Genomic DNA, 26,107 nt, shown 5'->3' with positions numbered 1-26,107 from the left:
TATCCAATTTCACATATGTATGGTTTGGTTTTGACCCAGATCAAAACCGGATCGAATTTTCAATCTACAAAAGCTAATCTGAGATCGACAACTTTTGGTCCAATTAGTCACGAATCAGGTCCAAATAATCCGTAGGGGACCCATCAGTGAACCAGCTTCAGTCAGAGGATCTAGATCAGTACCCATCGATTTTGATACGAATCAGACTAGAATAGACCTGGTTCAACCCTAGAATCTACCAGGATTGGCCCGATTCGATTTATAGGAGACCGGGGTCATGCTGATCAAAGTGTGGTTGGTGAATTTCATCAACCACCTAAAACGAAAGTTGGCTGAGAAATTGGACCCACATGACCTGACGTGTTTATGGGAGGTTGAGTGAAAGTGACAGAGACTCTACGGAAATTAATCCTGCGGAACCAATGGGCGAATCGGTACCAGTAATTTAACTAATGTGAAACTACCGCACGGTTCCGCAAAACAAGGATACGTAGAGGATCCGGCTCCTTTTACCATCTTTTTTTAGAAAGAAATTCTACTTCTACGCCAACCATGGACAGCGGGACCGAAGGGTCGAGGCAAGAGAGGGATAGAGAGATAGAGAGATAGAGAGAGAGAGAGAGAGCTTCGGATCCCTATATAAACCTCTCAGCCATTCCTTGCATCTTCGTGCTACTTCCGAACAAGCTCTTCGAAAGTCTACTCTTCCTTCAGATTTGTCAGAGAAAGGGAGCGAAAGAGGTGCGTATATGGCTCTTCCATCTCTGTCTCTTTTCCTGCTCTGTTTGTTTTTCTTTTTGGTATGTAGAATATATCTTGATTGGTTTCTGCTAGATCTAGATACACAGACGCCACCATTGACCATTTAGCCAATATTTGCTCTCGAAGTTATGGTTCTGTGTTGCTTTCAATTTTGATCTACTCATAGATCTGTCTTCGTTCTAGCTTGAATCAGTTCATGGGATTTGAATTAGACCATGTTGGGAATTTATTGTAAATCTATGTTACAAAAGTCATTTACTAATCTCAATTAATTTCATCTCGATACTCTGCAGATCCCTGATTTGGTTCCATAGATGTGTATGTGTTCTGTTTCCAAAATTTTGAACTAGAGTATGCAATTAAAAAAAAAAAATAGTAGGGTTTTAATCAATTTTATGTGTTTCAATCACTATCCTTCAGACCTTCACTGACTCAATTATGAGTCCAATTTTGGTGTAGACCATATGACTTTAGTGATTCATTCTGGTTTGGAACCAAATTATGTGTCAGTAATCAGTATCACGTTTGGGCTCCCACAGGTTCCAGGTTTGACCAGTACAAATAGTTATTGTATGAATTAAAAAGGTTTGTAGCTTGTTCAATCAAACTGTGAAATAAAGAATGATTGTATAATTTTCTCTGTTTTCAATATGATTTTCTTAATTGATATAGAAGAACTGACATTTTTTATGCAAATAATCTTCCTTTATCTATAGACTTGAGATGGATACCTTCCTATTCACCTCAGAATCCGTCAACGAGGGCCACCCAGACAAGCTCTGCGACCAGGTTTCTGATGCCATCCTTGATGCCTGCCTAGAACAAGATCCTGAGAGCAAGGTTGCCTGTGAGACATGCACCAAGACCAACATGGTCATGGTCTTTGGTGAGATCACCACCAAGGCCAAGGTGGACTATGAGAAGATTGTCCGAGACACCTGCAGAGGCATCGGATTTGTTTCAGCTGATGTGGGTCTTGATGCCGACAAATGCAATGTTCTTGTCAACATTGAGTCGCAGAGCCCCGACATTGCCCAGGGTGTTCACGGTCACCTTACAAAGAAGCCTGAGGAAATTGGAGCTGGTGACCAAGGTCACATGTTCGGTTATGCCACAGATGAAACCCCTGAGCTGATGCCCCTCACCCATGTCCTGGCTACAAAGCTTGGGGCCAAACTCACTGAAGTGAGGAAGAATGGGACCTGCGCGTGGCTAAGGCCTGATGGCAAGACCCAAGTGACTGTTGAGTACAAAAATGAAGGTGGTGCCATGGTTCCTCTCAGGGTCCACACTGTTCTCATTTCAACTCAACATGATGAGACTGTCACAAATGACCAGATTGCCAAGGACCTGAAGGAGCATGTGATCAAGCCAATCATCCCAGCCCAGTATATGGATGAAAATACAATCTTCCACCTCAACCCATCTGGTCGTTTCGTCATTGGGGGACCTCATGGTGACGCAGGCCTCACTGGCCGCAAGATCATCATCGACACTTATGGTGGGTGGGGTGCCCATGGTGGTGGTGCTTTCTCTGGCAAGGACCCAACCAAGGTGGACCGCAGTGGTGCTTACATAGTCAGGCAGGCTGCTAAAAGTGTTGTGGCGTCTGGGCTTGCTCGACGCTGCATTGTGCAGGTCTCTTATGCAATTGGTGTTCCGGAGCCTTTGTCTGTGTTTGTTGACACTTACAAGACCGGTACGATTCCAGACAAGGACATACTTGCTCTGATCAAGGAGAATTTCGACTTCAGGCCAGGGATGATTGCCATTAACCTTGATCTGAAAAGGGGAGGCAACTTCAGGTACCAGAAGACTGCTGCTTATGGGCATTTCGGCCGGGATGAACCAGATTTCACTTGGGAGACTGTGAAGGTCCTCAAGAATGCCAAGGCTTGAGAATTATGATCTCCACCTGCTCCCTGGGTTTTTTCTTCTATATGAGGAACGAACTTAAGAAGCATATTTGTAACCGCACATTGCTCCCGAAGACAAACATGGTAAAGAAGCAGAGCAGAGTGGTTGATGTGTGCTTGAAGTCTTACCAGAATTTTTTGAGTATCATTTTTTCAAGAAAAAATGTATTACTACTATATAGTTTCTACAGATAAAACTGCATCTTCTGTTGTTGTAACCCATTTACCCTCTCATGGGGAAGCTTGTTAAAGAATGAAATGTTTCGTTGGTTATGAATTTTATTCATGTAATGTTTCTCCTCCAACTTTACCAATAAAAATTCCAAAGATTCTCATCTGAACATTTACATTCTGTGAAGATAATGGAAGTGTGTTTTAGATACCATCTCAAGACAGATTGGAGGGGTTTTCATATGAAATGGGTTCTATTGATACAAAAATATAAGAAAGAGTCGGTGGTTTTAATTCCCAATCTCTATAAATTGCTCCTACTAAACCCACTGTTGAAAGACTGAAGAAAAATTAAAATGCGTTCAGGAGGCTGTGTAAGAACGGCTGTGGCTCAATGAGTGTCCATCAAACTAAATGGCTCGACTTTGGGGGGCTCCTTGGGGAAGATCCCATGATAAAGTAATGGTTTGATTGAATTGGATTTTCCATTTTCATCACATGCTTTTCCGAGGTCGGGTAAGAATGATTGTGTCCCAAGGTTTTAAGAGGCAGAATCGAGGGAATATACCAGAATTGGTTGGATCAGTCACAGCCGAATTCAACCAATCCTATTCCGATTTTTGAAACCATAGTGTGGGCTGTGTGTAAGGAGCATCCGGTGTCCCTAACATATGAAATGGTGGTGGAGGTTGTTGGGGGGGGGGGGGGGGGGGGAGGGGGTGCAACAATGTAGCACAATTAGGGTTTCTGCCGATCAGACTAGAAATTGACCAATAGCAGTCCTATTAACCCTGATTCTTTGTTTATTGACTGATTTAATCTGATTCCAATCAATTCCCAGTCAATTCTGGGAGCAGGAAAACAATCTTCATACCCGATTCCAAGTTTTCAAACCTTGTGGCCAATGGAATGGAGCCGGGGATCTTCCTTGAGACAGAATTGGGTAAGCATTCCCCTTCCAGGTTGTTGCTGAGGCAATGGTCTTTTATTAGCTTGAATGTCTTCATAACAATTCAAAAGTGACCCAACAGTATGGGAGCACAAGTGCCAAACTACTTATTTCAAAATGGAAGTCAATAAAATGCGTACAATATTTTGTGCAGAGCAACAGCACCATTAGAAAATGATGAAGTATGTCTTGAGGCCCTTCACAGCAAAGGGCTCTCTTGGTCGTATGTTTTGTAGCATGAGATGTCTTAGGAGTGTAACCAAAGGCGGTCATGCAGCCTCTCTTCTCCGGCACCAAGCATTTCATCCACCCTTTCACCGTCTCGAAAGAAGTGGAAAGTAGGGGTATATCGTATATGCTGAGTTGTTTCTGGGTATATCGTATATGCTGAGTTGTTTCTGGGCATTCGTCGATATCTGCATATACAAATGAAAGCTTGGGGAATTCATTACTCAACCGGAAAAACACAGGAAGGATCTGACCGCAGATATGACACCTGAAAAAGATGTATGGAATTATTCAGATATCCTGGATTGTAAGGTTCATACTACAGGGACTTGGGGATGCGTGATCATTACATATGGGCAGGGGCCATTGCTTAGAGCAATAGCAAAGGTTTGGGCTGCCAGGGAAAATGCCAGGTTCGAGTTTTGAGGGTGTTAACGAAAAAATGCCAAAGATTAGGACTGTTACCTCACCCAGGAATCTGAATGGGCAGGACCAGCACTGGGTTATGGGCTTTTTGATCATCCAATATGGGTAGAGACTGTAAGCTATAGCCTGTAATGATAGATGGGAGTGGGCTAGCTTGGCTTTGACCTTGTTACAAGAAGATTTTTAGGAGAGGGTAATGGACATAGGATAGCAAGGCCTATGGGTCGGGGTTAAAAATATACTAGGAAGGGTTGAAATATAAGGACAAGATATAGTCAATTTGTATGGGAGTCAATGAAGGTAAGAGATTAGGGGTGCAAATTACTGAGACACGTACAGGGGTGAGAGGGAGAATCTAATGAAACAGATCCAACTGAAATCTGAAACTCATTGAACTACAAACATAACATCAACGGGGTGCCAATAAAAAAATAAATCATTTACAGATAGATCACTGCTATGTGGTGTCAATTTCAAGAACAATAAGCAAGAACCAAAGAGTGCTAATAAAAAAATCATTTATAGATAAGTACTATACGCTATGTGGTGTCAAGAACAATAAACAGTAATCAAAGAACAGGTTCAAGAAGTACAGAATCTTTAAAGAAGCTGGTAAAGATTCAAGAAACAAAGAATTTTCAGAAAGACCTAAAGAAAAAAAAAATATTGATCAGAAATATGTATTTAAAGACTCAATAAGATCAACTAACAGATTAAGGAAACCAAGCAACAATATAATCAACAGCACAAAATAATAGGAAGACCTTGGCAACAGAACCCCGAATGGCAAGACCTCCGTCAGCCCAAGATATCTTGCAGGAATTCATTAGGTTTGGAGACTCGAGTATTTTGAATTACATCTTATTAACTTATCTACTCTAACTAGATAAACCCAAAAGTATGGTGCAATAGTAATGAGCTCAGGCTGCCAGCATGAAGACTCAGAATTGAGTCTGAAAGTCGCCATTTTGTATGAAAAATCCAAATTCAGGACCATCTCCTACATGTCACGGGACCTTGAGAAAGTGGGACTTGCATCAATTTAAGGTTCTTTTAATTGCGCCTTCTGACAGCTTAGGTGAAGTTGCTTCATCAGCCCAACTGTGGCAGAAAATCCTATGGATTATATAAGACAAAGGACAACACCATGAATCTATGGGCTGTGATGAAGTTCCAAGTACTGCTCCTAGTGCTATAAAGTTCAATCAATTCAACAGCATGTTACAAGGGGGCATGCAGGTGAAAGCTTGATCACATGGGTTTTTATCTGCAGTGAATTCATCCATGCACATGAATGGCCAAAGTTGAACAGTGTAACAGCTTGCAATCCTAGAAGGAAGAGGGCAAATTGGTATCGCACAACATGCTGGAGCCAATTCTACAATGTGAAAAGTTAAAATGCTTTCACCTGTAGAAGGAAGGAAAAATTGGTATTGCTCAACATGATGGAAACAATTCTATGATGTGAAGTTTTTTATGCAACCGGTTCTATGAAGGTGAAGATACATCTTCACTCAGAAAGAACTCAAGAATTCTTGTCATCAATTTTTTTTTGTTTGGAAGGACAAATATGGAGATCAGCCCTCCAATCAAAGATTAGAGAAGTGTTCACGATACAGGTTTCTCTCCTCTACTGATGCACAGCTAATAGAGGATGCTTGATCATATGCATAAAGAAATGAACAAGGATGTGGACAAAGGTCTGTCAGAGCACTAACTAACTGGCTCAATAAGTATAGGTGTTGTCTTGACATAAACAACAGAACATAGCATGGAGGTGGCAAGTCAAGGGGAGCACAGAAGTTGGACAATTTTGCTTGGCACAGATGAAAATTCTGGCAACCAAGGCAAAGATGTGAGGAGCACAACCACGCCATAAACTGGATTAGACAATAGAAAATTTTCTTAACCTGTAAAGAAGGAATTGGCTCAAATTTCCCCCCAACTACCAAGTATGGTCGAGATAGAATCTTAGGTATTACTACTATATGGAGGTTAAAGGCTTAACATCTACCCTGAAACAGTATAAAGATCCCACGACAAAGGTAATTGGCAAGTATTATATGGTTAATCAAGACAAAAGGGTAGCTGGTGAAAGATCATGGAATCCTGTTTTAGCTTGGAACAGGTGATGCGAGTTGATTAGTTTGGATCAGTAGGGTGGCACAGGCAGTAGATAATAGATATTGATGAGCATACGGCCAACTTAAATTACCATATTATTTTCCTTAAAGTTGCAACATCAAATACCTTACATTCCTCCGGGTAACAACTAACCCCTATTCAAGCTAAAACGCATACATCTTTGTTTGCTCTTTTGATTGAGTAGGTTCCTCTGGTTTACAAACAGATTTATCAGCATATCTCCTTTCTGGATATAAAATAGTTCTGATTACAACTCTTCATCAATCTCAAAGAACAGTAGACTAATGGAATATAAATTTTTTTTATGTAATCTATCTACATATATGCGTGTAGTGCTAAACTTTATTTCATTAAAAAAAAAAAAACACAGCAGAGGGAAGTCTGACAAACTATCACATACCATGATGCTCCATAATTTATCACTGCCTGCAAACACATTTTCAGAACATTGTAAGCTAGACTTCATCTGGGAAAAGGAAAAGGTAAGCATTGCCACAAAAGAAAACATTTTGGCAAGGAAATTAAACCAGTGACCAGGTACCAATCTAATAAAGGAAGAACCCATCTTTCTACTCCCCCCCCCCCCCCCCTTTTCCTTTCTTCTGATTGAATTTTTCTAACCAATAACAGTTTCGCAAGCATAAACAAGAAATCTTAAACGAAACAGAGGGGAGCTAAAAGAAGGCACCATCACTTACTGGATTCTTAGAAGACCTGATATTTTGCAGAATTTCCTTCAGATTCTGATCACTTGAAGCACTTTTCAGGTTTCCATGGCGGTTAACTGGTAGATTCAAGCCTGTTCCCTCCAATCCCTTTTTGGGTTTCTCTTCACCGCCACTCCAGAAACCCTCCATTTTCTTTCTACCCACTCAACCAAGTATGAAGTACCCAACCTACCAACGGCTCAAAATAGGAAAACCTGAGACCTCAGAGATAAACAAGGATTTTGAAGAGTGGCGTTCGATGAGGAAATCTTTCCAGTTGAAATCAATCACGGCCGTTGAATTAATAGAATGTCCTTATAAGGTAGGGAATCATAATAATCTGATGATTCTGGTCTATGCAAATGTAATCCAATGGGCGTATCTCTTCCATCATCATAGGAAGTTTAGAAAATTGACGGATTTGATGATTTTATACGTCAGGTCCATGATCCCCGATATCTATCCGATCCAGTTGTAAGGTATAAGGGTAAAATAGTCCAAAAACCAATTTTTGTTTACTCCGTCCGATCCGGTCCGATTCCGACAGTTACCGATCCGAACCCAAGTTTTAAAACCTTTTCACCGACTATGGCGTCTACTCTCCTCACTGCGAAGCTCTTGCTTCGGCTCCTCTCCAAATCTTTCTTCCAATTATCTTCGGTTTACTATATTTACATTTCCCGCCAACCGTTCTGGAAGTTTGCAGGTTTGTTCATTTTCTTCAGGAAAGAACATCTGTCACCTAAAGCTTGAACACATCGCTATGGCGTCTTCTGATGGTATGCGTCTCTTTCTTTGGATTCTCTAATTCTTGATTCCTAATTCTTTTGGGTTCTTGGGGATGGGTTTTATAAAATGGAATTAGAGAGTTCCCCCTACCTTCATTTTAGGACTGTATACTGGTTTCATTTAGTTTCAGAAACTGTTACAATAAGGAGACGAGTGAACAGTATTAACCTTTTAGGACTTCATCTGTTGTGAGATCGTTGAAAATTTTATTTGGAGGGTCATGGATAAGATTCTATTACATGCCTTATCAAAGGCTATGTTTTGAGCAGTTCTGAGAAATTACATCATTCCTGGCTAGGTTGATGCTTAATGTCACAATCCGCAATGAGATCAACCACCATAACAAAACTACTCAAGTTAAGCAGTCCACATCTTTTCCTGATAAAGAATTGTTCAGACATGAAAGAATTAATGAAGTTCCACTGCCAGTTTATCACTAATGGGCTTTCCAATGAAACCATCTTTCTCAGCGCCCTTCTCTCCTTCTCTGCAATCTCTGCTGCTGGGGACTTGGGTTATGGTCGATTTATTTTCAATCACATAGATTCACCCAACGTGTTCATGTTCAATACCATGATTAGAGGCTATGCTTGGAGTGCTACGCCTCATGAAGCCATTTCTCTTTATATTCATATGCTCCATTCTGGATTATTTCCTAATAAGTACACTTTCCCAGTCGTGGTCAAAGCCTCATCAAGAATTATAGACCCAATTGGTGGAAAAGCCATCCACGGTTCCATAATCAAGTTCGGTTACTGTTCAGATGTCTATGTTTTGAATTCCCTCATGCATATGTACGAGAGTCTTGGGTTGTCAAATGCAATCATCTACCTATTTGCTGAAATTTCTGAACCAGATGTAGTGTCGTGGAATGTTGTTATTGATAATTTTGCCCAACACGGTTGCCTTAATGAGGTCTTGACTGCATTCACTGAAATGTGTTGTTCTGGGGTTGAACCAAACGCAGTTACAGTTCTTGGTCTCATCTCTGCCTGCTCCAAATCACAGAACTTGTATCTGGCAAAGTTGATCCATGGATACATTATGAAGAAAGATTTGCAGATTACTCCGAATCTTGAAAACGGTTTACTTGATATGTATGTAAAAGTTGGAGATGTCGATTCTGCTGGAAGACTGTTCAATAGGATGCCTGAGAAATCAGTCATCACTTGGACCTCCATGATTGATGGTCTTGTGCAAAATGGGGAGGTGGAAAATGCACGTTTGTTATTTGATCAGATTCCAAGCAGGGACACCACATCTTGGAATGCGATGTTGAATGGTTTTATAAAGGCCGGAGACTTGACCTCTGCAGAACAGCACTTCAATGTAATTCCTGAGAAGGATTTGGTGTCATGGAACAGCATAATTGTTGGGTTTGTTCAAAACAAGAGGTATGTGAATGCCTTGTACCTTTTCCGGGAAATGCGAGTTTCAGGAGTGAAGCCGGACCGAGTAACAGTTGTAAGTGTGTTATCTGTGGGTGGGTTTCTAGGTGCTCTGGACCATGGTGAGATGATTCACTCATATATGGAGAAACAGAACATAAAAGAGGAAGAGGTTGAGGTGGCGCTAATGGATATGTACTGCAAGTGTGGGGCTCCACAGGAAGCTGTAAGGATGTTCCATGGAATGCTTAGGAAGACTGTGTTGGCTTGGAGTGCCATAATTGTTGGCTTGGCCATGAACAGCCTTGCCAAGGATGCTCTGGATTTCTTCTCTCAGATGAAGAACGCAGGAATAAAACCAAATGAGATAACATTCATTGGTGTTCTATGTGCTTGCAGTTATGCTGGCTTAGTTGAACAAGGTCGGTGGTTCTTCAATGCAATGAACCAGGTGTATGGCATCCAGCCGAGATGTGAACATTATGGGTGCATGGTCGACATTCTAGGCCGTGCAGGGCTTCTGATCGAAGCCGAGATGTTGATTCAGAGCATGCCCATGATACCTGATGCCGGTGTCTGGGGAGCCCTACTTGGTGCATGTAAGCTTCATGGTGAGGTTCCCATGGCCGAAAGGGTGGCCAAAATCCTAACTGAAATTGACTCATATCACTCTGGGCGTTATGTTCTTCTCTCCAACATCTATGCTTCACAAAAGAGATGGCAAGATGTGGAGAATGTGAGAGAGATGATGAAAGCCCGTGGAGTCCGGAAGAAACCTGGTTTCAGTCTGATTGAGCTGCGAGGTAAGATGCACCAATTTCTGGTAGGGGATACATCGCACCCTGACACCCAACAGATATATTTCATGTGGGAGGAGATCAGTAAGAGACTGAAAGATGCAGGATACAGACCAGACACATCTCAAGTGTTGTTCGACATAGATGATGAAGAGAAGGAACATGCAATCTCCTACCATAGCGAGAAGTTGGCCATTGCTTTGGGGTTCCTGAGGGGAGGCCCCAGGTCTGCCATTAGAGTTGTGACAAACCTTCGTGTGTGCTATGATTGCCATTCTGCCGCTAAGTCAATCTCAAAGGTCTTTGACCGTGAAATTATCATTAGAGATCGGAATCGTTTTCACCATTTCAGTGGGGGTTCTTGTTCTTGCAGGGGTTACTGGTGAAAGTATAAAATCTAGAGCTGTGTTTGATATGCATTGTTGGAATTCATTCTAGGTCCAGAACACATTCTGAGGTAATAAAATAGTGTTTGGTATCTATTCTCGTTCTTGGGCCTTATAATGCATTAGAGACTGCGAACGTGCCGTCTGAAACATTCCACGTTCTGAGATTAGAACAAAATCTTCTTTCTCAGAGCCCAACATATCCTTGAGGATGAGAAGATCCTGTGGGTGAGCTTCAGCCTGAAAGAAGAACTATGGTTCCTGCAAAGCACTTGAACTGATCTCGACTTCAAGATTCAAGATCAGATTTGTGCTCTCTCTCTCTCTCTCTCTCATCTCTATTGATTTGTATGCTGTGCAAATCAATCACTATTTGGTAGCAAGTGTTGGAAAAAGGGGATAAGCTGTATTTTTGTTGGTTTCATTTTGCTTTCATCTCATTGTTTTAGGGTTTCGTTGTTGGAGCCTGTGAGGTAGCTGAAGCTGAAAAGAACCTGTGATACATGCAAAGCGCAAGGCGTCCAATTCAGCCAATCTCTTCCTCAGGGTCAGATTTCTGCTTTCTTTCCTATATGGAGCCAAACATTCCTTCTATTCAGTCTCCTGGCCATGGTTACTGGTGCAAGCTTGCAACAGAGTAACATATATGCACATGCATTTTGATGTATGAATTTTAAGCTTAATGCAGTAAAAGAACAAAGGGCCTAAAACAGGGAGCACCTTCAGTGTTTGAACCAGTTGATTAAACCTGTACATTAAATTGGACGGTTCACCTGCTTTTAGTTTGAACTAAATACTACATTGGTCAGCTTCATTCTTCGGAATAGGCATTGGTTAGGTATCAATTCCATTGATGGTTTGGGCAAGTGTATCTGAACTTATCCAAACCCAAGGGATGTCATATTCAATCTGGACGCCAAGATGGGGTACTTGTGTACATGACTCCAATTATAGCTGACCTCAGTCCCTGCAATTTAGGATAAGAAAGGATCTGCACTTGACCCTTGTGTTGAATAGGGAGAAAAAGTTAAAATTGGAGCTTAGCTTTGTTAAATATACAGCTCTGTTAAATAGGGAGAATGAAGAGTTCAAGGTTTGGTTGAAGAAAAATATGGAAATCATCTAAGTGACTCTATCCCCACAGCCTTGTAGTGTAGACAAGGTGGGCACTGGGCAGCAACACTACACTTTACAAGTACCTCTAAGATACAAACACTGGTGATGAATCTGGTATCCCGGTTCAGCATACTGATAGTGACTCAGAAGATGATGCTGTGTATTCTAAATTACATTGAGATGGCAGCTTATGTGACAAATTGGAGGAGTCAACAGCTGGCATATTCAGTGAAGATGGTTCTTTCAGAAACAGAAACTCAATAATCCATCTTTCAGTGCAACTCACAAGGTTCTTCAATTGAGATGGCATTTGGTTTGCTGACAAGCCAGAATCAGGTCGATGATTCTCGTGGGACTGACTTGCCCTCTGCATCTGAGATATTGGAAGATTGGAAGGAAAGCGGGAAAAACGATGGTATTTGCTTACCACCCAAAAGCTGGCTGTAAGTGATCCCAAGAATTCCTGAATTTCCGGATCAGTTGTTGATATCAGGTGGCCATGTTGTTTATAGCCTGCTTTGATGGTAACAAAGTGAACTGTCTTATAGACTCTTAGGTATAAATTTTGGGTCTACTGTGAGGAAAGCTCAGCTTAATTCCTGCATTCTATACGGAGAATGAAAGTCTCAAACAATTAATTCTTTCCAATTCCAATTTATGAAGCTCTTTATTAGTTGATAAACTAATCATATCCTTGAAACCCCCTCCTCGCCCACCTCAAAAAAAAAAAAAAAGAGTGGAGGAGGGGGTGGAAATTCTTTTTAAACAAATATAATTCCTCTTCAAAATGCAGAAGCACGAATGCCTTGTATTTAAATTCTCAAGCAGGGATATTGCAAATTCACAATTTCTTTTCTATTTGCTAAAAATAATTTATAAATAGAAACTCGGGTCGGGATATGCTCCGCGGCCGAGGCCCTAGAAAGAGTGTGTCGGTTAGTCTCCTCCACTGAGTGTCTGCAACTTGTCAAAATAAAAACGGTGTAGCCATAGCTGTAGCCGTAGCCCTAACCCTAGCCGTAGTTTGAAACATTGTTAGTTAAAACTCGTTTTTTCCTGTATGCTATTATACAATACAAAAAAAAAAAAAGGGAAACGACAGAAGCGTGTATCCGTTTTTTAAGGGTAAAATATGAATTTTATTACAAAAATTAATTAATTTAAAAAGAAAAACTTATTAGTAAAAGTGAAGAGTGAAGACAATATGGTATTTTATTTTTTGTTTTTAACTTCCATATTATTTATAGGAAAAAAATCTCATCTTCTTATAGTCCATTGAGTAAGGGGAAATTAAAGCTAGCAATATTTTATTTTCTTGTAGCTAATTGGGCTATTTTATCTTGGGACTCCTAAAGCTTTTGAAACATTAGATGTATGTATATAGATAATAATCTCTTAAATTACATAAGTAGATTATCATTTTTTTTGTTTTATTTTTCTAAAAACTACACATTTCTTGTACTGATCGTTTTCCGTTTTTTTTTTACCATTTTTTTTCTATACCATTCATCATTTTTATCTGTTTAGAACCAGTAACGTACATTACTGGTTTTTTTTGCTATTTCCGTCTTAATTAAGAGTGGTTTGAAAGAGAGAAAAGGAAAACCCTTCATCTTTCAACCTAGATCGTAAAAACGAGGAGGCTAGGGATTTCGAATCTGAAGAATGAACATCTGAATCGATTGAAATGGGGGAGGAGGTGGAGGACCCTTACAGTAAGTGGGTCGAGGATTGCAGGTACTCATCTTCTCAAGAACAGTTATTTACGACTATAGAGTGCGACCTTCCTGTTAACTTGTCATACCACGAGTACTACAACCCCAAATCATGGTACAGAGGAGAGGGTTCATCATCATCCTCCAAGAATCAGAATGGAAAATCTCCAGCGGACATGGGTAAGGGTTTGTCACCGCTGCCGCTGCCTAGAATGGATTCTTCTGTCGATGAAGATGATGTTGTTGTAGCAGGGGATGAATCTCTTCGCAAGGTTTCCCATTCTCAGATGGAATGGGAAACAACAGCTCAAGTTGTTCGAATAGAAAGGGGGGACACTTCAAGCTCTGTCTTTCATTGCGCTCTGAATTCTCGAGAGGATATCATCGACCTGTTTCCGGAAATTGCTGGAGAGATCCCTCTTGACAACTCAAAGAAGACGGGAGAGGGTTTCGGTTCAGGTAACCTCCTCCTCCTTCTCGTCCATAAGTCACACACTCACACTGGTCAAGTCTCATGATTTTTTTTTTTTTTTTTTTTTGATGAATGTCTACTGGAAACTTAATCAAGTCTTCTGGGAGAAATTCAAAGGTTACGATGATGATGAATTTTATAATGTTTCAGCAGATATTCGTAGCAAAAAGGTTTCCGAGATTTCATCGGAAGCAACTCAAGTTTCGAGTGCGAGGGAGGAGGATGACCATGTGGACATATTGGAAATAGCAAAAAAGCGGGGTTTGAAATTCTTCCGTCCACGATGGTGGCCAGAGGAGGAAGAGGAGGAGGAACTCTGATTTTGAAACACTCTCGTGGCCTCATGGGAGGAGCTGGAGAGAGGGGGTTGGGTTTGTTTTGTTTTGTAGAAAGGAAATGTGAATGGAAAGCTGAGGCCCTAGTAATAGATGGTACAGGGAAGGTTTTTGAAGTACAGGGAATTTAAATTTTTTTTTTTTTTTTTTGTATGTAATGGTTCAAACTTCAAAGTAGAAAAAGAAGCTGTTATTTTGTTATGGGATTTTTTTGTATGTAAGGGTTCAAAGCAGAAACAGAAGCTGTTATTCTGTTATGGGTTCCAAGCAGAAACCTATGTTGTTCTTGTATTTTTATGGGTTCAAACATGAAATATGTGTCAGGCTAACAACACAAACTGATGAAATAGATTTTGCCATAAGAGCTATGTTTCATTGATTTCTACTGTACTATACTGAATCACGGGGGGAGCGATCAAAGAGTATTCATTCATAAACGATTCCAAAATAGGTAGCAGGAATCCAATTTGGTCTAGTCTTCCATCTTATTTCATGTGATGAAAACATACCTATTTTCCTGCTTCACCCTTTGAGCTATATAGAGCTTCTTTCTCTCCCTCTGTGGCTATCCCCTCACCTTGCCTATCTATTCTTCACCTCCCCGGCCCCTATCTCTTCAGTCCCTTGGTTTTTCGACTAGGTTTGTTTAGTTTTTTTTTTTTTTGGGACGTATCAACTGATAAAAAAAAAAAAAGATGCCATTTTGAATATGTGGGATCATGGCCTTACTTGTACATACAACTTATTTAAATAATTAGTTTTGAATTCTTTCATAGTCAGATTAGAATTACACTCATAGTCAGATTATGACTCCACTTATAGTCAGATTAGGACTAATTATTAACTTTTCTATATAAACACAGCTTGAAAGAGTTTGTTATCTTCTTGAATAAAGTGCTGTGCCATTCGATAAGGTGGGAGATCCTTGGGAAATCCTCTCTTATTCTGCAAGTAAGTTACTCTTTTACTTCCTTGAGGGGTGATTTTTTTGTGTTTTTTTCTTAGCATGAGTATTTAATTGTTAACACAATGTTCATCATTCATATGTTGGGTTTGGACAAATCGATCGATCAAATAAAAAAAAAAACAATTGCCATTTTGAATATATGGGATCATGATCTTACGTATTGACATTGGACCTGTATCGGTCTTGGCCGGTTGCAATATCAATACTGATAAGGATTGGCCATATTAGGTGGAAATCATACTATTTTGCCCCTCAAAATGCCGATAAATTGGTTTTTTTTTTTTCGAAACACTTTACTCTCCTGTATCAATTCTGAAGATACAGTATTCCACTTAGCCTGAACCTGCGATCAATCAGACAGAATGGTCCAGAATGGTGAGAAGTTAGTTACGGGCTCGAGGAAGAGGAAGAATAAAAGGAGGAAAATGAGAGTTGGGCTAGATTAGTTTGAGTTAGTGATGATATTTTTTCCTTTTACTTTTCACGAGGCCTGCTCCTGCCTTTCTATACACTCACCCCTAACAATATTGGAGAGGTGGTCGAGGTGGTAGCTTTCCTTCCTGCTCCATTGTGGACAGCGGATGGGTCCTGAGTTCATATAACCGTTAACGGTGGAGATATGGAGTGTCCATAGCTAAGAACCAGAATCGGATATTTGCCGAACCAATCCAAATCAATACTTCCTAATCGGTTGTTAGTTGGCTATTCTATTTTGTTTCTATATTATTAGAATTAGACTATTATATCCTACATATAATAGGAATAGAACAAGCTAGGTTAAGGTTGAGATTAATTACTATATATAATTCGATATTGATGGTTTTTGTTCACGTACTGTTACTTAATTTCAATGCTTCTCCTGTCTCTCATGGCTTGATTTGCCAAAATTTAAATAGTTGTGCTAATTAGGGAAGTTCCAAAAATTAGAAGCCAGATGCAGAATTAGTAACTTGTTCGTTAGTTTTGAACTCTCTCCCCTGACCTGTGAGTGGAATAATTCCTTTTTAAGTTATATGTTTCCTATTAGCAATCAGGATTCTACACTCATTGTGAGTGCTGTTTTACTTCGTCAATCAATTCATATTGCTATCAGTTTCCTAGTATTCTGTTATTGTTAATAATCTATATTAGAGGATCCCCACTTGTTTATACCCTGCGGATGCTCTGTAATGTAAGCTTTTGGGGGCGTCCAATCTCCCTAAAGAGAACTTCGACCAGGGTATTGTGCTCATCAGCTCTACTGTTCTGATTCTATAGTTTTAGTTTAAATCTGAACGTTGGACTTGGGTTGTATTTTGGGATTAATTGGAAGTTTCATTCAAGACTGAAGTTTGACCAGATTTGGAGACTGATACGAGTCTCTAGTTGCTGCAATTAAATTTCTCATATTCCTGGGTTTTGTATTTCATGATTAGGTCCTACCATTACCATTAGATCTCTGTTTTATTATGGGTATCACCTATTCTAACAAATTCATCTACAAATTTTATGCATCCATATCAATATTATTTCTATTCCCATGCAGATTGGCTATATATTCAATTCCGATCAGCATTTGACTCTGTTGCAGTGCACTCTTTGTCGAAGGATTCATCTTTGTGTTAGTAATGAAGCTTATAGAGAATAGTTGTGTCGCTGAGGGATCGGGATCAATGAAGATCATAACAGAGGAAGAAGTGGATCTTTGGTTACTCTACAATCTCATCTCGAAAGGTGATTGTGTTTCTTCTAAATCCACGAGGAAGGTTGAGAAATCACAATCACGTGTGAAAAAAAGTGCTCCCATTTATTCTGAATCTACGAGGAAGGTTGAGAAATCACGTGTGAAAAGTGCTTCCAGTTCTTCTGATTCCACAAGGAAAGTTGGGAAATCACGTGTGAAAGTACAAGTAGAACTCAAAGTAGTTGCTCTTGATTACGACAAAGACAAAAAGGGTTCTGTACTTCGAGTTCGAGGTATGAGCACCTCCGACTCAGACCACATAGCCACAGGTGGTTTCCACACTCTGGAGATTGAGCTAGGTCAAAAACTCAACATCACTAAGAAGGTTTGGGATTCTGAGGTCTTATACTCGTTCAACCAAGCCTTCAATCGAAGTGCCTCCAAAATTAGAGAAGCTAACATGGTGGTACTAGTCATGCAAGAAGGGCTCGCTCATCTGTACCTGGTCGGCAACACCATGACCTCCACTCTCTTGGCCAAGATTGATTGCAACAGCCAGAAGAAGAAGATTGAGAGCGACAATAAGAAGAAAAAGAAGACTGAGACTGACAATAAGAAGAAAAAGAAGACTGAGACCGACAATAAGAATGAGAGCGACAATAAGAAGAAGAAAACTGGGACGACGACGGGAGTCACTGAATTGAAAGATAAAGAGAAAGATACTACTGGTAAAAACTTTTTCGAGGAGGTTGGACAAGCATTCATGAAACATGTGGACATGGGGGTGGTTCGATTTGTGGTGATTGGGAGCCCGGCAGGTTTGAAGGATCGATTCCGGAACTATCTATTGCAAGAGAAGAAATCAATAATGGATCACAAACCGTGTTTGGTTCTGGTGCCTACAAGCTCTGGAAGAAAGGAGAGTTTGAGGGAGGTGTTGGAAGACCCCAGAGTAAAGAATCTGATAAAAGATACGAAGGTGGCGGAGGAGAAGAGGTTACTGGAGGAGTTTATGGAGTTTATGAGGAGTGGTGGTCATGGGCGTGTGTGTTATGGGGTGAATAGCGTGGAGGCAGCGCAAGAGATGGTGGCAGTGGAGAAGCTGTTTATAACCGATGGGCTGTACAGTAGTGAGGATGTAGGAACAAGGTGGAGGTACATGGAGATTGTGAGTGCTGTGGAGGATTATGGAGGTGTTGTTCATGTCTTCTCTTCCACGGACGTGTCTAAGGAACTTACAAAGTTGACGGGCATTGCTGCCATTCTACGCTTTCCCTTACCCCACTTGAATGACATGATGGAAGGTCTGGTTCTTCAATAGTTTAATTTGTTAACTTAATTTGTATGCACAAAGCTGAGGATGAATTTTTTAGTTTTAATACCTTTTTCAGTTAGTTCCTCAGTGGGTTTTCTGAACTATGATTAGTTAGATCTTTTGTTTCCAACAGATTTGAACGGTTTTCGATTATTGATTTTTCTCTTAAACAGATATAAACTGAATCGGACATGAATCTACATTCCTATAGTAGACCGAAGAGGGTTTTATTTTTCTCTTCGGATTAATGTAATGTCTTGGAAAAGACAAGTCACTGATTCAATTGCTCAGGGCAACTCCATTGTTTCCTGGAAATGCTTTGTCTATATTACTCTTTTCTTCATCTGGTCACCTTCTACGCTAGGTGCATTTTGTAGTGTGACAATATAGAGCTTAGAAAATTTTGCGAAAAGACAATAGTGAAAAGCTTATTCTAGTGGTCGAAAAAACTACTAGAACATTGCAATACATGCTGGGCTATAAGTTTGAAATTTGTGAAGCCAATCCAATGGCTAACCTGCCTATCCAGTGGTACTATAGGAGAGATCAATACTCCACGTTGCCTCAGCATAAGCTCGTCAAGACAACTAAAGCGAGTGTAGTCTATAGAATAATAAACCAGTAATAATAATAATGAAAACCCAATTCCCTCCCAAGGTTTCCACCGTCGGCCAAGCAAGGAATGTGAGCTGCTGCTCTCTCCTCATTTTTCTTGCTAATCAAGGCGCTTAAATTGAACCCCTCTGTGTAAGATTCCTAGATGCACTTCTCACCTCTCTTAATACCCTTTTTATTGAAAAGCTGAAATTTACAAAACTTAGAACTTATCACAAATGTTTGTGGCTCAAATCCGGTTTCTCAGATTTATTAACATTAAAGCTGACCATAAATATTACATTTTTCTCCACATCCAAGGATTTCGATTAAAAAATCGAAACTAAGTTTATTCCTTACAGAAATTTTTCAAAACAGGAGTCTAGCATTCGTGATTCAACACAGTAATGCATATAAAAGCCAAGAACAAGGTCTTTAAAACCCAAACATCTGTCCTACTGAGGGAAGTACCTACAGACGTGGTAATGTCCCTCAAATTCTACAATATGGCTTAAACACTTTCTTCTCAACAACCCTGAGTGCATCCTCTTGACTTCAAAAAGACTATTTAACTCTTAATAGCACTTGTAAAAGGAAGAAACAAGAATCCGTAGTTGGATATCAGATTGGTTTCGAACTAGGGGCTCTCACTGAACTGGAGTCAACCCAACCACACCTGCATATTCACAGACAGAAACACACACTATGAGGACATTAAAGAAAGTGGGGATTTAAACAAAGAAATGAAAACAGGAATACTAACTAGAGCCAGAAAAATACAGAGATAAGTCACCCAATGATCATTTGAAAACTTGAATCTCAAAAGAATGAAGTCCATGAATACTTCCTATGCCAGAAACCACATGAAAGATTGGTATTTCACAAGAATGAATGCCACTCTATAACAATGGAGTGCTGGTTCATGAAGTCTTAACAACATAATTAATGAGGCTAGTGCATTCCAAATAAGGATAGAAACCCCACAATGTCAACAGCTTTGAAAATGAGATCTAATAATAATTGAAATTTGCAGGAATATAAGGTGAGGGCCAAATACAAAAATTCAAAATTTAGGGTTTTAAAGGGGAAAGGTGATTTATTTGAAGAAATTAAGGGTTTTGAGATACCAAATCAGAAGATATCCAAATTTAATAAGATGCAATAAGAATGACTTCCTCACAACAACATAAGGGGTACGCTTAAAGTATAGGTGTTTATAATTTGAAGAAATTCTTATAAAAATAAAATCACAACCAGGAATCCAAAACAGTAAGGAATAATCGAGTTACTTACTCAGCCATTTTAAGGGAATCTTATCAAAGAATTCACCCAGAATTTTATTCCTTTTCCATCCAACCCAATTGCGACCCAGCAAGTCTTTACCAAGCTCTTGGAGTCTCAGACAAATGGGATCAGTTACCTCTAATGTTGCTTCTCTTAATAGCTGAAGGATAGAGCAAACTCACTGAGAAAGTAGTGGAGGGTAGATGAGGGAAGCAGGGGGTGGAGCCAAATATGGGAGTGCCAAAGTGCTCCCAACACCTAAGGTTTATGTTTCGGTCCACATACCGACACCTGTAGCCTACCTCCATATACTGGTTGAGGGTGTCAGGCAAGAAAGAAAAAAGGAGAAGAACAAGTCTCCCATCACCTACATATATAATTCTTTTACCTTTTATATACAAGTATTTGCCGGTCTCATCAACCTATCTCACCTTCAATTGTTTCAGACCATGAGTACAGTTAACACCCTTGAAATCTCTAGAAGCACAAACCTAGGAGACTATCACCTTGATTTTCCCCCCAAATGTCAAGTTCTCATTGTTATTCAACCTTTTTTTTTTTTTTTTTACCCTTTTCCTCTGTGGAGAATAGGTTTCCTTGATACTATATAACTCAATTATGCTCTCTGATAGAAACAAAAAGCACAAGAACGAATTGAGTTCCACATTAAATTGGCATCACTATTATTTCACATCCTACTGCTGTTTTCACAAATTCCACAAAATATGCGTGCAAAAAGCACTTCAAAGCACCACCAACATCCATGGGAAAGAAAGCACATCAACATCCATCGTGGAAGGAAACCACAACATGCAGAATTTTGATGTATAGGGAGGAGGATTTTGTGGGGAATAGCATATAGGAAACATTCCAAATAGGTTGAAATATCATAATCGATTATTCATCATATAGAATAGACTGGGTTGGCTCTTCTTTGCTCCAGTAGTTTCCCTTTAATTCACTTAGACTGTTAGGATTTATATATGCCACATCAGATTCCAAAATAATGTTGGGAACCTTAAAACAGACAATCCATTGCTGCAGCAAATAGTTAAGTCCATAGCAACCCAAAACAGCAACTGACTCAACACAGCCAAAAAAAAAGAGCAAGCATAAGTTCAAATAGTAACTGATAAGTAAAAAGATCATTGATAAGCATAAGCTAAACAGTTCTACACCATTTTTAATTTTCTGGAATCTGGATCAACTCCATGAATTGAAGCAATTAATGAGAAGAAACAGCTCAACCACAGCCGACCCCATTTAATTGGGAAAAGACTTTGTTGTTGTTGTTGTTGTTGTCGTCGTAAACAGCTCAACCACAGCGGCAACCAAGACAATTTTTAAATCACATTTATGCACAAATGAGTTGAGTAAGCAATTATGAGAAGTCATCCTTTCATAATTAGCCTAGAGAGTAAAAACACTGAATTATCAATCACCTGGCACCGATTTTGCAATTCATGAGTTGAGTAGTAGCTGTCATCTGGCCATTAAATTAATAAAGAAAAAATAGCCTTCAACAAACATTACATACCACAGGCAAATCTTGCACCAGCATTCCAAGTGGTAAGGCTAAGTTCATGTCCACCTACAGATGCATAAATCATAAAGAGTCAAAAGATAAACAGAAGAACATTAATGGAAAGAAAAGTCGAACTCAATTGATAATCATATGTCATGGGAGGAAAAACACAAAAAGATTACTTTGAAGAAATTAGAGCCATTGACATCAAGATTATGGAAGCAAAAGAAAATGAAAAACGGATGGTTGAAGCTAATGGATATTAAGTTTTACCCTTTACAAGGTCATCCTCCAGCTCATGAACCACAAAAGCTCTTCCAACAACGGCATTTAGACCCCCTCAGAGGTATCTGCATATTTCATGCAAAATTGAACATAAAAACCCCAGAATAAAAAAATTAACAATAAACAAGTATCAGATTCTAGCTAAACTAAATACGCAAATGAATAGAAGATTCACAAACCATATAGGTTTCAGAGTGGCACCTGCATTGGCATGAAACAGTAACCAACAATTCAGTAATTCATACTACGTCACCATACACATGCTGCATTAGAGGACCCAAATTGCGAAGGAGAAAAGGGGGGAAAGACCAGATGGAACCCGTGAGGTCCAGGAGTGCGTCCGGTGACACAAACTTTCACCGTCGTAGGACCTGTAGTCGGAAAATCCTCACATCACCTTCTCGAAGATCAAACAAAAATCATAATTACTAATTGAATTCACGAATTCGCGAATTCGACAGATGCAGAGCAGTAAAGAAATCGGAGCACAAACCCTCTTCTTTTAGGGTTAACGTGACAACGCCTTCCACCTGGGAATTGCCTTTGCGACGGATTCAATGGTGAGAGTCCAACGGACTGAAATGCTGGCTTCGGTTTCGAGAATGAAGACATCAGAGGTTGCAACAGAGAAGACGCGATTACTGTTTCGGCAGCCATGGCTGCCGGGATTCTGGTAAAAAGAGAAAAAAAGATCAGGAGAGTCTGTCAGACAACCATGCGACCACCCCAAGGTTGGAACCAACATCGGGAACGATCCTCTACAGCCTGATGAGTCCAATACATGTCTCACCAGAGCCGTTAATCACGCTCTGATCGCACGGTTATGTCTCATCAACCAGACTTATGTTCCTGTCTCCTTAGAACTCAAGGATACAGAGGTACGAGCCTATAGAACAGATCCTGTTCAAGTAAGGTCGTGCCAAGGGATGCCATACTCGTAGTAAATAAATACCTTTATTTTTCATATGTTTTCGATGTGGGACTAAGTTTCTTATAATATGAGATTTAAGTTTTGGGCAAATTTAAACTTTGGCTAAATAAAAAATATTAAAAAAAAGTTGGGAATAGCCCTTTTCTCCTTTATCTGAGCCAGGTTTCCATTATTCGCTCTTCTATGACTGGGTTTATCAGAACAGATTCATTCTTTTTACTGGAAACAAAGGAAAGTGTTGAGGTGAGAGTATGTTTTGTCAGAAAATTAGGCCCGCAAGTCTAATGTCGACTTAAATCCAATCTTTATAAGTGAAAAAGCATTTGTGCCATGTTTGGTTGCCTAGAAATATTTAAAATGAAAATTTTAAATTTTAAATTTTAAATTAAAAAAAAGGAAGATACATTAACCGATCATTGCATCATGAATAAATTCAATAATAGTTTGACTTTGACCCATCAGGGCCCAATGAGGAGCACAAGGTTATCAATTTAAGGGATTTTTCAATTTGAAGTATATGATTTTGTACATGGTATTGGTATTAATCGTTGTATCTGTATTGATCCATATAGGATCAAATCGGTTTTGAAATTTGAGATACATCATCAATGGTTCAAGATGATTTTAGAGATCAAATTGCTTTTGTTCAATCATGTAGGTTCCTGTCCCCTTAGAACTAAAGGATACAGATGGACGAGCCTATAGAACAGATCCTGTTCAAGTAAGGTCGTGGCAAGTAATGCTAAAGCCGTAGTAAATATCAACCTTTATTTTTTTATATCTTTCGATGTGGGACCTAATTTCTTACCCAAAAACAAAAAACAAAAAGCGTGGGAGTAAGTTTTGGGCAAATTTAAAATTGGCTAAACAAAAAACGCTGTTTTCCTTTATCAAAGCCAAAGTCGTAGTAAATATCAAGCTTTAATTTTTTATATCTTTCCATGTGGGACTAAATTTCTCACCCAAAAAACAAAAAACAAAAAGCGTAATTTGACTAGATAAAAACGCTTTTCTCCTTTATCTGAGCCAGGTTTCCATTCTTCGTTCTTGTATGACTCGGTTTATCAAAACCGATTCATTCCTTTTAGTGGACGATGAACGGAATTACAGAGCCTAAGGCCCATAGAACTCAACTATGGGTCAAAATAATGTATTTAAGGCCTAATTGGCCTAATTTAACATCCATAACTGCATCAATTCCCTGATGTTGGAATTTTTTTTTTTTTTTAAAGGAGAATCAACACCACTTGATTAGCATCTTTAATCATCGGTTTTGATGGTTTGATGATTCTCAAGACCAAAATCAATGACGTTTGGCTTCCGCACATCCAAGATTTGTGGAGGAAGAGGGAAATCAACTATTTCGATCCCTACAAATTGGTTTTTCCTCAATTGGAATTATATCTTGATGACCATCGAGTTCTTCTACTGTTGGATCTTCTTCCTTTGCTAGATCTCCTATCGTGTCCAACACTTTCTCACGGAGGTGATTAGCATTATTGGAAACCTCTCTAAACCCTATTTGGAGACTAGGAAGTTCATCCAAAAATTTCTTTATGTTTCTCATCATGTGAAATTGAAGTGCAAGATTTTGAGATTCAAACAAATCAAAATCAATTGCCATAGGATTTTTAGCTCTGATACCAATAGATCCCAGCCTAGATCAAAAAACCAATCTAATGGGGTTAATCAAGAGATTAAAAACTAAGATGATCCGTTGGATTACATTGGGCGGATCTGACCTCAGATCTAATCATTAAAAAAAATTCAGGTCTGATGATGGAAGATAACAGAGATATATGTATGAAGTTTTAATGAGAAACGAAAATTAAAATAGTAAACTTTTGAGGAGTTGACTGGTTATGCGAAAAAAATAGAAGGGGGAAAAGAAGGAAAGAGAAAGGAGATCATCGGAAGTTTGATTCCCCCCCCACCCCCCCCCCCCCCCCAAACAAAATAAAAAAAGGAGGATTACAAAATGAATAGAATACTCGGAAGTTTGAGGTGAAAGTGTGTAGGGTCAAGAGTGAGAGTTGGGGTCGAGAAGGGTACATTTGGAAATTTTGAGTAGGACTAAATCCAATAAGGCACCCCATACCGCCATATGCCACTTTTAAACTCAGGGTACCGTTGAGTTGTGTGAAATACCTATTACGGGTTTATTTATTGAGTGGTATAAAAAGGGTTTTTTTTTTTTTTTTTTTTTTTTGGTGGGGTGTTGGTGGGGTTTGGGGTGGTAAAGTGTACAAAGGGATGAAAGATACCATTTATGGCATTGTGGGACTCTATCTGTATTTTTTATCAATTTTTGACTAACTTTATTTGTTTCAGCAGGTCATTTATTGATACCCTCTATGAACCAGATTTTTTTTTTAACTGTTGAACTGTATGAACCACATGGAACTAAATAAAATGTAACCAATTCAGTTTGGTTTTGAGATTATGAAAATCTAATTAAAAAAAAATTAGTGAAAATTAATTAATTTTTATTGAACCAAATCATAAACCAAAATCGAACCAATTGACACTTTTACATAGTTTGGAGATTTGAATTCGTATTTGGGTTGTATTATATATGCATTTATACATCAAATCAGATTTATATTTAGGAATTACGTTTATACACATGACAACGAATCATGTGTATGTTTGGACTCTATTAAAATTACACTATGTCAAATTTTAATGGTTCACATTTAATGATTCACATTTGACTGACATTGATTGAGTGGGTGGAGAGATTCTCTCTTCTCTCCTAATGAAGAAAATCTTCACCCTAAACAAAGTTATGTTGACTCTACATTAAGGTGTTAATTGGTTTGGCTTTGATGTAAACAGGTTTGATCCGATTCGATAAAATATTTTTTAGGTAAAATCAAAATCGCACCATTTAATCAAAGGTTTCGTATATTGAAATCAAAACTATTTATCAACTGTTTCCTTATGTTTTCTAATTTTTTTTCCCAATGACTTCTTTACCTTCAAATGTTTTGGTGAAATGGATGTAAATTTGATCATTGAATTGATATGTTTATTATTATATTCTTTTAATAGTTGTTTAATGTAAACATAATTTTTTTTTTATTGAAATGTATGTAAACTCAACATTGAATGACCTAAACTTACTATATATATCTTAATCGGTTTAACAGTTTAAATGTTAAAACCAAAATCAAATTATTTATTTAACGATTTTCACAGTTTTGATGTAAACGACTTAAAGCTATCAAAATTAACAAGT

General features: G+C 39.0%; 4 protein-coding genes, 1 long non-coding RNA gene, 1 other non-coding gene and 1 pseudogene across 12 annotated transcripts; 4 read left to right on the top strand and 3 right to left on the bottom strand.

Annotated features, from left to right (window-relative positions):
* The first annotated feature begins 581 nt into the window (after window positions 1–581).
* LOC122082595 (S-adenosylmethionine synthase 1-like) lies at window positions 582–2,964 on the top strand. Its single transcript, XM_042650268.1, has 2 exons — window positions 582–741; window positions 1,479–2,964. Exon 2 carries the CDS (start codon window positions 1,486–1,488, stop codon window positions 2,659–2,661), a length of 1,176 nt encoding a protein of 391 aa, XP_042506202.1. The 5' UTR covers window positions 582–741; window positions 1,479–1,485; the 3' UTR covers window positions 2,662–2,964.
* An 824-nt stretch (window positions 2,965–3,788) lies between these two features.
* LOC122081118 lies at window positions 3,789–7,533 on the bottom strand (annotated as a pseudogene).
* Window positions 7,534–7,856: 323 nt separating this feature from the next.
* On the top strand, window positions 7,857–12,434 carry LOC122081074 (pentatricopeptide repeat-containing protein At2g29760, chloroplastic-like). Of its 5 annotated transcripts, XR_006140996.1 has the most exons (3): window positions 7,857–10,577; window positions 10,652–10,735; window positions 10,856–12,434. XR_006140996.1 is itself a non-coding variant. In XM_042648038.1 (2 exons), exons 1-2 carry the CDS (start codon window positions 8,403–8,405, stop codon window positions 10,670–10,672), a joined length of 2,196 nt encoding a protein of 731 aa, XP_042503972.1. In that variant the 5' UTR covers window positions 7,857–8,402; the 3' UTR covers window positions 10,673–12,434. The 5 variants fall into 5 exon arrangements, 2 of the variants coding, with proteins under 2 accessions (XP_042503972.1, XP_042503971.1); XM_042648038.1 differs by having other exon boundaries at window positions 10,652–12,434; XR_006140995.1 differs by having other exon boundaries at window positions 7,859–10,735; window positions 11,114–12,434.
* Window positions 12,435–13,343: 909 nt separating this feature from the next.
* Window positions 13,344–14,666, top strand: LOC122082559. 2 transcript variants are annotated; one of them, XM_042650209.1, is made up of 2 exons: window positions 13,344–13,954; window positions 14,121–14,666. In XM_042650209.1, exons 1-2 carry the CDS (start codon window positions 13,468–13,470, stop codon window positions 14,285–14,287), a joined length of 654 nt encoding a protein of 217 aa, XP_042506143.1. In that variant the 5' UTR covers window positions 13,344–13,467; the 3' UTR covers window positions 14,288–14,666. The 2 variants fall into 2 exon arrangements, with proteins under 2 accessions (XP_042506143.1, XP_042506142.1); XM_042650208.1 differs by having other exon boundaries at window positions 14,118–14,666.
* A 520-nt stretch (window positions 14,667–15,186) lies between these two features.
* On the top strand, window positions 15,187–18,377 carry LOC122080847 (protein PELOTA 1-like). Its single transcript, XM_042647717.1, has 2 exons — window positions 15,187–15,253; window positions 16,795–18,377. Exon 2 carries the CDS (start codon window positions 16,877–16,879, stop codon window positions 18,251–18,253), a length of 1,377 nt encoding a protein of 458 aa, XP_042503651.1. The 5' UTR covers window positions 15,187–15,253; window positions 16,795–16,876; the 3' UTR covers window positions 18,254–18,377.
* Window positions 18,378–19,087: 710 nt separating this feature from the next.
* Window positions 19,088–22,861, bottom strand: LOC122081106. Of its 2 annotated transcripts, none has more exons than XR_006141005.1 (5): window positions 22,429–22,861; window positions 22,137–22,332; window positions 21,924–22,000; window positions 21,663–21,716; window positions 19,088–19,517 (listed from the first exon to the last, which is right to left on the bottom strand). It is a non-coding gene; the product is annotated as an uncharacterized LOC122081106 (long non-coding RNA). The 2 variants fall into 2 exon arrangements; XR_006141004.1 differs by having other exon boundaries at window positions 22,137–22,306.
* Window positions 22,635–22,853, bottom strand: LOC122082976. Its single transcript, XR_006141508.1, has one exon. It is a non-coding gene; the product is annotated as a small nucleolar RNA U3 (small nucleolar RNA).
* Window positions 22,862–26,107: the final 3,246 nt, after the last annotated feature.

Source organism: Macadamia integrifolia, chromosome 6, assembly GCF_013358625.1.
Source record: "Macadamia integrifolia cultivar HAES 741 chromosome 6, SCU_Mint_v3, whole genome shotgun sequence".
In the NCBI taxonomy this organism is placed as follows: domain Eukaryota; kingdom Viridiplantae; phylum Streptophyta; class Magnoliopsida; order Proteales; family Proteaceae; genus Macadamia; species Macadamia integrifolia.
This window is presented reverse-complemented; position numbering and strand designations above follow the sequence as displayed.